General features: G+C 54.6%; 1 protein-coding gene across 1 annotated transcript; it reads right to left on the bottom strand.

The window, feature by feature from the left end:
• Nucleotides 1-1,911: 1,911 nt before the first annotated feature.
• On the bottom strand, nt 1,912-11,161 carry LOC309604123 (olfactory receptor 14C36-like; the record flags this gene model as incomplete). Its single annotated transcript, XM_082339034.1, has 2 exons — nt 1,912-2,018; nt 10,352-11,161. Coding segments are annotated over 2 exons (917 nt in total), but the record flags the coding sequence as incomplete, so codon positions are not given.

Raw genomic sequence — 11,161 nt, 5'->3', positions numbered from 1 at the left:
TGCAAACATGGACTTCTGACCTAGTCATTCGGTGTCCCTCCGTGGAGAGACAACCAACCTCTGGGAGCTGGGGTGAGAGGCCAGTGCTGGCAATGGTGGTTGTTATGGGCTGGTGTGTGACGATTACCCTGGGGCAGCTTTCCCGGGGTGTCCAGCACACATGGGCAGAGACCAGGTCCTGCTCTGCTGGTCCTTCATGTCTCTGCCAGGAGGCCTGGCTGGGTGTGCGAGGACACTGCTGTGTGCCCCTACCCTGCATGCTCACACACTTCAGCAGTACGTTGGTGTTTCCCTTTCCCCAGCACTTCCCAGCCCAGGCATCCCAGCCCCTTCCCAGCTCTCCCCACTCCTCAGCCCTCTCCCCAGCCGAGCAGGGCAGCCCAGTCTGGTCTGGCCCCGCAACAAGGAGGAAATGGAGGTCAGTGGCAGTGTCTCTCCTGCTGTCATGTCCTGCAGATGCCATCCCAGGAGCCTGCAGCCCCCTGGGCCAGCCCCGCTCCCCAGGACAGCACAGAGTCCTGGCCCTGGGGCTCCTCAGGCAGCTCCCGCTGCCCCGGCCACAGGGCACCCTGCCCCGAGCTGGCACCCACAGCAAAGGGTTTCTCTTCCCATCTCTCCCCTGCACACACATGGCATCCTGCTCTTCTCCCAGGACATCCCATCTCTCCACAGAGCCTTTCCTCAAGGCGGGCACATCTGTGCTGGCCTGGCTGGCCATTTCTGCACCCCTTTCCCATGCTCTCCACAGCCCCTGAGCTGGTGGTGCTGCTCTGCAGAGCAAGTGGGCTGTGGGACCTGGGGTCACAGGGTGACTCCACAGGGCTGTGCTGGTCAGGCTGGGAGGCAGACCCAGCTCAGGGACATCACTGCCACTGCCTGCCTCCCACAGAAGCTCTTCTGTGGGCACGGAGGGTGCTCAGAGGTACCCTGCCTTATTGCCAACACCACGAGATGTGTCTGGGTGCTGCACTGGATCCAGTCTACAAAGTCCACTGACGGTAAAATGAATCACTCACCAGGCTCCTTTCCCTGTGCCTGCTGCATCCCCTGGGGTTGCAGAGCCCTCGCTTGGCGGTTCACACCCAGATTTAGCACTTTATCTCTGGGTCCCTCCACCTTGCACAGGCCTGTGCTCAGTGGGCTCCACTCACTGCTGACCTCCTGGCACACGCTGTCCCTGCAGATCACCTGTGCTCTGCTGGCAGCTCCTGATCCCCTCCAGAAAAGCACCCATCTGCCATCAGCCCTATCACATGCTGTAGAGCCCCAGGCAGGTTAATTGGAGACCCTTCCCCATCTGTGTGGGTGCTGTCCCCCAACCAGTAACACCTGAGACATTGCTCAGTCCCTGGAAGACCATACTGGGACCCATCCCACTGAGCCCAGGGAGAAACAAGTAAAGCAACAGTCCTCTGGAGACTCTGTTCCTTGGGCACGTTCTTGAGAACGACTTTGGAAAAAGACCTCAGCCTTCGGGCACTGCCCTGAGGAGATCACCTTTCCTGATGGAAATGGTGCTAGAGAGGCCAGCTCTGTCACAGATCTGCTGTGCAGGGACTCTGGACGCAGGAGCTGCCTCTGCAGCTCCAGAGAAGGTCTTGGAGGAAAAATCTCAGACAAAAAAAGTCCCTGCAGGGTCCTTCTTAATGTTTAAATGCACAGAGGGTGTGGAAATTCATTTATGCTGTCTCTGGGTCAAACCAGACAGGTAGATAATGAATTTGAAATGGTATGAGTAATGAAAATTCCTTATGGACAACATTATCAGAAGTGAAAAATAAACAAAATAAAAAAAAAAACAACAGTAACATCAACAACTACAAAACATATAAAAGACAAGTTGGACGTGTAATGAGTTATGTTACGAGTGATATGTAGAAACAGATGGGCAGTATATTGCTTCTAAAAAACCATCTAGTCATCAGTTTCCGCACTGCATCCTTGAGCTCCCGGTTCCTCATGCTGTAGATGAGGGGGTTCACTGCTGGAGGCACCACTGAGTACAGAACTGCCAGCACCAGGCCCTGGGGTGCGGAGGAGATGGAGGAGGGCTTCAGGTAGGCAAACATGGCGGTGCTGATAAACAGGGAGACCACAGCCAGGTGAGGGAGGCACGTGGAAAAGGCTTTGTGGTGTCCCTGCTCAGAGGGGATCCCTTAATGGAAATGTTCAATATCTGCACTCATGACTCCTAAGCCTCTGGGCTGCAGAAGAGAGGCTTAGCATGTCTTGATGATAATTTTCTCTGTGTCTTTTATTTTCCACCATCACATCTGGAGAGTACTATTTGTAGGGGTAGAAATCCTCATTTTTATCACTGAAAGTGTGGAGTCTTGAGACAAGACAGGCCAAAGGGCTCAGCTCTCTGTGGCTCAGGGCAGAGTCAGGGGAGCTGCAGTGTCCATCAGTCTTGTTCCCAGCTGCCCTCTGCTTTCACTTCTGCTACCTCGAGGATGACTGCAAACACGTTACTCTTGAAAAAAAGAAAAGCAACTGGACTTTGATGAAAGCAGGGGAGTCCTGTTTCAACAGGCAGATCTGCGAACTCTTCTTTTTCCAGCACAGAGGTGGAGTTGTGATGGAGAGGGCAGGACACAGCCCCTCTCAGGGAGAAGCAAAGGAATCTGAGAGGAGACTGGCGACCCACAAGGGATGGCTCAGCCCTCCCTGGGATCCTACAGGAGAGCCGTGCCTTTCTGGGGGGCAGCACGCAAGCCCAGCAGGACGGGCAAAACAGACAGTCGGGTGTCCTGAGGATGGGATGTCTTAAATGGAGAGTCAGCTCATTGCCCAGCTAACAACGGCCAGCAGACATCTCCAGTGAAGGCCCAAAAGAGAGCTGCCTGAACTCAGCCTCTCCCAGTCCTTCTTTGCAGTTGCCTCCCACTCCCTGCCCACGGCTCTGCTGGTTGGAGCTGGAGTTGCCAGGAGCTGTTTCTCTTTCCCCAGGTCTCCTCCCTGTCCCTGCTCACAGATCCCATCCCACGCGCTGTGCACTCAGCTCTGCCCTGCAGACACCTCCTGGCAGCAAGGCACTGCCCAGGGGGATCTCCCTGCTGGCAAGTCTTAAAGAGAATATCAGGGTAACCCTGAGGAGACCTCAAAGTTGATGTTAATGCTTTCTGTAGGCTGAGGTGGGTGAAGTAACTTCATGAGGTTCCTTGAAAAGCCTATTCATCACTCACAGTAATGCTGTAGGAGTCCCTGTCTCTTGTGCAAACCTGACAGCTCCATCACCATTTCCACCTACCGTCACAGCTGGGAAGTGAAAGCACCGACCCTGGCAAGCGCCTTTCCTCCCAGGTAGCCCCTGCCTTGATGTCCTTCTTGAAGAGTGCCCTGTGAAATGTCCCAGGGGTGATCTGGAGCTGTGAGCAGCCCTCGCCCATGCAGCACCCTCTCGACAGCAGAGTGACCCTGCCCTGCCCCACCGGGGGTTGCTCCTTCCATGCAGAGCTGCTCCCCGCAGTGCCATGGGGAGCTCCCCGGGCAGGCTGAGTGCTGACCCTGGCAGGGGGCAGAGTCCCTGCCCCAGCACACAGACCCCTGGGGACATAGGGACCCTGCTCAGAAGGACAGCCTTGGGCACCTCCAGCTGCACACCGTGGCTTCACAGCGATGCAAAATTGCCTAAGAAGAGCCCCCACCTTACAGATGCCACAAGCTGTGGGCTGTGCCAGCTTGAGGAGGTGCCTCCAGGAACTACAGCTGCATCGCCCTGCACCCAGAGACTGACCGTGTCCAGGGCTGCAAAGATTTCTCCTCTTTTGAGCTCTCAGTCATCCTCCCAGTCCTGACCACCTTTAAGCTCTTAGTCTGCCTTGCTCATCTCCCTGAGAGACCCTGGGAGGGCCCTGCACCCTGCTGCGCTTTGCAGAGGAGCTGCTCCCGGGCAGAGCTGTCTCTCTGCAGCGCAGCGCGGGTGCCAGGAGCTCCTTCCATCCCAGCAGCCTGGACCAGCTCAGCAGCAGAGGACCAGCCCAAGGCATTTTAATGCATCATAGAGTCATAGAATCATTAAGGTTGGAAAAGACCTTTAAGATTATCAAGTCCAACCATTAACCCAGCACTGCCAAGGTCACCACTAAACCATGTCCCTAACCACCACATCTCCCCATCTTTTAAATGCCTCCAAGGATGGAGACTCAATCACTTCCCTGGGCAGCCTGTTCCAATGCCTGACTACCCTTTCGGTGAAGAAATTTTTCCTAATATCCAACCTAAACCTCCCCTGGTGCAACTTGAGGCCATTTCCTCTCATCCTATCACTTGTTACTAGGGAGAAGAGACCAACCACCACCTGGCTCCAGCCCCCTTTCAGGTAGCTGTAGAGAGCGATAAGGTCTCCCCTCAGCCTCCTCTTCTCCAAACTAAACAACCCCAGCTCCCTCAGCTGCTCCTCACCAGACTTGTTCTCTAGACCCTTCACCAGCTTCGTTGCCCTTCTTTGGACACACTCCAGCACCTCGATGTCCTTCTTGGAGTGAGGGGCCCAACACTGAACACAGGATTTGAGGTGTGGCCTCACCAGTGCCGAGTACAAGGGGATGATCACTGCCCTGGTCGTGCTGGCCACACTATTCCTGATGCAAGCCAGAATGCTATTGGCCTTCTTGGCCACCTGGGCACACTGCTGGTCATATTCAGCTGGCTGTCGACCAGCACCCCCAGGTCCTTTCCTGCCAGGCAGCTCTCCAGCCACTCTTCCCCACACCTGTAGCGTTGCACAGGGTTGTTGTGACCCAAGTGCAGGACCTGTCACTAAGCCTTGTTGAACCCCACACAGTTGGCCCCAGCCCATTGATCCAGCCTGGCCAGGTCTCTCTGTAGGGCCTTCCTACCCTCCATCACATCAACACTCCCGCCCAACTTGGTGTCATCTGCAAACTTACTGAGGCTGCACTCAATCCCCTCGTCCAGGTTGTTGATAAAGATACTAAACAGAACCGGCCCTAATACTGAGCCCTGGGGAACACCACTGGTGACTGGCCACCAACTGGATTTAACTCCATTCACCACAACTCTCTGGGCCTGGCCATCCCGCCAGTTTTTTACCTAGTGAAGTGTACGCCCATCCAGGCCATAAGCATCCAGTTTCTCCAGGGGAATTCTGTGGGAAATGGTGTCAAAGGCTTTACAAAAGTCCAAGTAGACAACATCCACAGCCTTTTTCTCCTCCACTAAGCGGGTCCCCTTGTCATAGAAGGAGATCAGGTCAGGCAAGCAGGACCTGCCTTTCATAAACCCACGCTGACTGGGCCTGATCCCCTGGTTGTCCCATACGCGCTGCGTGATGGCACTCAGGACGATCTGCTCCATAACCTTCCCCGGCACCGAGGTCAAGCTGACAGGCCTGTAGTTCCCCGGATCCTCCTTCTGGCCTTTCATGTAGACAGGCATCACATTTGCTAACCTCCAGTCAGCTGGGACCTCCCCCGTTAGCCAGGACTGCTGATAGACGATGGAGAGTGGCTTGGTGAGCAGCTCCGCCAGCTCCCTCAGTACCCTTGGGTGGATCCCATCTGGCCCCACAGACTTGTGCGTGTCTGGGTGGTGTAGCAGGTGGCTAACCATTTCCCCTTCCATTATGGGGGCTTCATTCTGCTCCCCATCCCTGTCTTTCAGCTCAGGGGGCTGGGTACCCTGAGAACAACTGGTCTGACTATTAAAGACTGAGGCAAAGAAGGCATTAAGTACCTCAGCCTTTCCCTCATCCTTTGTCTCTGTGTTTCCCCCTGCATCCATTAAAGGATGGAGATTGTCCTTAGCCCTCCTTTTGTTGTTAATGTATTTGTGGAAACATATTTTTAATTATCTTTTACAGCAGAAGCCAGATCAAGCTCCAGTTGGCCTTTGGCCCTCCTAATTTCCTCCCTGCATAACCTGTTTATCTTCCTCCTGGGCAACTTGCTCCCTTTTCCACCTCTGTGCAATGCCTTCTGGTGTTTCAACTCTTCAGCCAGAATATCCCTGTTCATCCACACCAGCCTCCAGCTAGGCCCTGCTCTACTCCCAGAATATCAGACTGATGTGTTACTGGGCTTTCATGTTGTTTTCCCCAGAGCTCCAAGGGGGCTCCATGTAACTTGGCTCTCCAGGATCCTGCCAAGCAGGTCTTGAACAAGCTGAAATCTGCTCTCCTGCAGTCCAAGGCTGCAATTCTGCTGTTTGTCTTTTTTCTCTGCCGTCGTCACTGCAGCCATGGCTGCCCTCAGCATTGACATCCTCATCCACTTCTGCCTTGTTTGCAAGTAAGAGAGTCCAGCCCTAGTCAGTCATCAACTGCCTGTGTCAAAAAGAGAGGGGCAAGGCAGGTGAATGGGACCTGTCTCTGTGCTGCCTCTGAGGACACCTCTGTTAGAGCCATCTGACCAGCTGAAGCAGGCAGGAGGGCAGGCCATGCTCACGGACACCTTGCTCGGCCCTATCTCCTCTGGAGCAGACCTGTCAGGAAGCCGCATGTGGCTCCTTGCCTAGGCCTCCTTTGAGTCCCATGTTCTGCCCCTGATGCCCGGACACAACACGGGGATCATCTGCAGGCTTGCTTTGGCCACTCAACCTTCCCAAAAGTTGCACATGATATATTATAACCAATCAGAAGGTTTTTCATAGCGTGCTGCAAAAGAGCTCACAGTGTGTGCACTAGGGTACGGCCTGAGATGGGTGGGTGTGTCAACCACTGCAGAGCTTTCTGGGACAGCACGAGCATACTGCAGAGGTAATTGAACCTTGCTTGGTTTTATCCATGCTGTCAGGAGGTTGCCTTGGGCCAAAGCAGGCTCAGAACCAGACCTGAGAATTCAGCTTGGATGGGGTTCACCTGGAAAGAAGAGCCCAGGAGTGAGCTAATACCCAGGCTGTGTGTGGGCTGATCAGGTTGCTGGACAATGAAGGGAACCAGGTGATTTAAAGTGCTGTGAGCTTAAATTACACTGGGGAGGGTCAAGACCCCCTGTCAGCTGTAAGAGGAGCCTGAACAAGAACGAGTGGAAAGACACCCAGAGAGCCATTGTCTAAAGCAAGGTGAGACAGATCCCAGGTGGAGTCCATGTGATATGCACCTGAAAGAGAAACTCTTTGCTGTTTATGAACACTAGGAATGCATTTAATAGTTACAGGTGGCATTCAGCTTCCCTGATTCCCACAACCTATGTGTAGGAGCTTCAGGGTCCAGACCATGGCCTCTGAGGTGCTTAAAGTAGGATGCAATGTGCCTCAGGGGCAATGTAGAGCTGTCTGAGGCAGTGCCTCTCAGGCTCCCCTTGCAGTCAGTGGAGTGGAGATGTTCACCTGACTGGTCTTTGCTGGTCACATAAAACACAGGAGGAGTTGTGCCCCATAAACATCTGCTCTCTCATCTGCTGCTAAGTTATCGGACAAGAGATGCTAGGATGATAAGATCATTGAGCTTCAGAGTAGACCTTGGGAGGTCTATAGAAAAACCCTCTGCTCAAAGCAGGGTCAGGTATATGGTCAGACCTGGTTTCTCAGGGCTTGGTCCATCTGGGTCTTGAAAACCTGCAAGGACGGAGGACTTCACAAGCTATCAGGGTGACCAATGCTTGTTCCAATGCTTGGCTAGCCTCCTGGTGAAAAAGGTGAGGCCCTCCTTGCTGTGAGGTGTGCCTCATCCATCCCTTCTTGTTGGAATCCCTTCTCACAGAGAAAGTGATCCAGCCCCCTGACCATCTTCAGGGCCCACTCCAGCTTGCCAACCCCTTTCCATTCTTGGGGTGCCCAAAACTGGACACAGTGTTCTGGATGTGGTCTAGCAAGTTCCACGTAGAGGGGAGGAGTCCCTCCCCTCCATCTCCTAGCCGTGCTCCTGGTCATACAGCCCAGGGTGCTGCTGGCCTCCCTTGCTGCCAGGGCACATGGCTGCCTCCTGTCCAGCTTCCTGCCCACCAAGACCTTTCCCACAGAGCTGCTCCCCAGCCAGGCAGCCCCCAGCCTGTGCCATTGCGGGGTTAGTCCCCTGCAGGGGCAGAAACCGGCATCTGTCCTTGTGGGATTTCATGAGGTTCCTGTCACTACGTGCTCTCCTCTCCTCCTTGAGCCCTTTCACTGAGCAGAGGCCTGGGCGACCTTCTTAGCAAAGTCTAAGGCAAAGAAGGCGTTGAGTCACTCAGCCCCATCTGTCTGATGTTATGACACGCACCCGTCGCCATCATTCAGCGGCATGTTCCTTGTTCAGCTTTTTACTGCAAACACAGTGACTGAAGCTCTTCATTTTGCTCTTGTTGTTGCCTGCAGCCCCTATCAGCTCCAGCTGAGCTTTGGTTTTCCTAAACACATACGTGCAACGCTTAGGTCATATTTCCTAAATTCCTCCTTCGTAGCCTGTCCCTGCTTCCACCCCCTGATCGTTGTGTTGTGGCTCCCATCTGTGACCCATCCCTGCAGCAGCACAGCCCCACTGCCCAACACTTGCCCCCAGGGCCCCCATCATCAGACACTGCGCAGGACAGGGTGTGTTTGGGCTGGGGAAACGTCCCCCACCAGAGTCCCCATGCCAGACCTCAGTGTGCATCCCCACCAGCCCTCCTTCTTTTGCAGCCCCCCAGTGCTCAGCCTCAGCCAAGCCCCAGCCGTGTCCCACACAAGGGTTTGCAGACAGCCCTGCCCTGGAGTCTGCCAAGGTCTGGGCAAGAAGAGAGGCCTGGCAGGGCTGGCTTTTCCCCTAGCACAGAAATCAAGACCAGCAGGAGGAAGGAGATGGCCACAGAGCAAAAACACCGATAAACTGGGGTGAGTGGCCAGTGCTGGAAATGGCTGATGGGAGAGGCTGGTTGGCTGCTAAATGCCCTGGGGCACTTTCTTGATCTGTCCATGCCACCAAGGGCGCAGACCAGTCTCTTCTCTCTTGCACCTGCATGTCTCAGCTCCCTTCCAAGAGACTGGGCTCTGCAGCACACACCCACTGGAACATATCCTCGCCCTGCATGGTCACACAGCTCAGCTAACATTGGTGTTGTCCTCTCCCAGGCACTTTTGAGCCCAGTCCAACCCCTCCCCACCTCTTTCCATGTCCCCTGCCCACTCCCCAGCCCAGCAGAGCAGCCCAGTGTGGGCTGGCCCCACAGCAGCACCTGCCACAGGGTACTGCAGAGCTCTGGGCATTAACCCCCCAGCCCTGGCCTCTCTAAGGGCACAGAAGCTGCTGGGGGGGCAGGGAGGGGTCTCAGCCTCCCCATCAGCCCCAGGGCTGGAGGCTCCCCATGGCATGAGTAAATGGGGGTCAGTGAAACTGCAAGACCCCTGGTCTCAGTTCCAGGAGACCCTCACCACAGACTGCCTTTGCCCTTTCAGCTCCAGCCCCTCTCCCCAGGCCAGAACAAGAGTCTTGGCCCAGCGACAGAGCAGCCTGCCTCGAGTGGGTGCTTGGAGAAAGAGATTTCTCTTTTTCATTGATTCTTCCCTGCAGGCACAGAAATGCTCCCTTGCTCTTCTCTGGAGTCACCCCTGCTCCTCAGAGAGCCTTTCTGCAGGCGAGCGTGTCTGTGCTGGCCTGGATGGCAACTCCTGGGTCCTCTCCATGCTCCCTGTAGGGCTCCAAGCTGGCAGTGCTGCTCTGCGGAGCAAGGGGGCTGTGGTGCACTAACCATGCTGGTCAGGGTGGGGAGCAGACCCAACTGGATGGGGATCGCTTCTGCTGAGCCCTTTTCCTTCTTCCCTGATTGCTCAGTAGCCAAGGATGGGGCTGAGCAGGACTATGGGGTCTCTCTAATGGCACAAAAGATGAGGGAGAGCTGCCCTAGATCCAGCCTGTGGGGTTTCCAAGAGGTCCATGGCCGTGGCTCCAGAGAAGCAGCAGCCCTGACTCAAAGGCAGCAGAGAGGGAGTGCCTGCCGAGGCAGCAAGGGCACCTCTGAGGGCCACAGAGCTGCTCCTCCATGCAGCATCAGGACTTTTGGCTCCTTTACCCCTTCTGCATGCTGGCACTGTGCCCCCAGCTCCAGAGAAGATTTGAAGAGATGGGAGCTCAGCCAAATTCTTTTCTGCTGTTTTCTTTATTTATGCAAGGAGACTGGTTCTGTAGGCACAATAAGATAGTAGCTCAGAAAAAAAAAAAAAAAGCTGAATGCCAAGAAGTGGGATGAATAATACTATTTGCAATTAATATTACCACAGGTATAAAAAAGAAATATAAAATAAAGAACAGAACAAAAGATAGTCGTGACTTTTCCTGAGGTAACCTGGGAGTTTTATAAGGATGATGGGTACCTTAAGGATGCTGAAATAGTATGTGTTCAAATACTTTCTTCAGGGCATCCTTGATCTCCTTGTTCCTCATGCTGTAGATGATGGGATTCACTGTTGGAGGCACCACCGAGTACAGAACTGCCACCACCAGATCCAGGGACTGGAAGGAGATGGAGGGAGGCTTCAGGTAGGCAAAATAAGAGGTGCTGACGAAGAGGGAGACCACAGCCAGGTGAGGGAGGCACGTGGAAAAGGCTTTGTGCCGTCCCTGCTTAGAAGGGATCCTCAGCACGGCCCTGAAGATCTGCACATAGGACAGGATGATGAAAACAAAACACCCGAAGAGCAAACAGGCACTAACTGCAAGAAGCCCAGCCTCCCTGACATAGAAGTGTGAGCAGGAGAGCTTGAGGATTTGCGGGATTTCACAGAAGAACTGGTCCACAGCATTGCCTTGGCAGAGGGGTAGTGAAAATGTATTGGCAGTGTGAAGGAGAGCATAGAGGAACCCACTGCCCCAGGCAGCTGCTGCCATGTGGACACAAGCTCTGCTGCCCAGGAGGGTCCCGTAGTGCAGGGGTTTGCAGATGGCAACATAGCGATCATAGGCCATGACAGTGAGAAGAAAATACTCTGTTACGATCAGGAAGGGAAGCAGAAATATCTGCGCAACACATCCTGCGTAGGAGATGGCCCTGGTGTCCCACAGGGAATTAGACATTGAATTGGGGACAGCGGTGGAGATGAAGCCCAGGTCGAGGAGGGAGAGGTTGAGGAGGAAGAAGTACATGGGGGTGCGGAGGCGGTGGTCGCAGGCTACGGCGGTGATGATGAGGCCGTTGCCCAGGAGGGCAGCCAGGTAGATGCCCAGGAAGAGCCAGAAGTGCAAGAGCTGCAGCTCCCGCGTGTCTGCAAATGCCAAGAGGAGGAACTGGGTGATGGAGCTGCTGTTGGACAT

Source organism: Platalea leucorodia (genome assembly GCF_965183815.1).
Source record: "Platalea leucorodia genome assembly, contig: HAP1_HAP1_SCAFFOLD_370, whole genome shotgun sequence".
Classification (NCBI taxonomy): domain Eukaryota; kingdom Metazoa; phylum Chordata; class Aves; order Pelecaniformes; family Threskiornithidae; genus Platalea; species Platalea leucorodia.
Note: the sequence above shows the minus strand (reverse complement) of the source record. Positions and strands in the feature narration are given on the sequence as shown.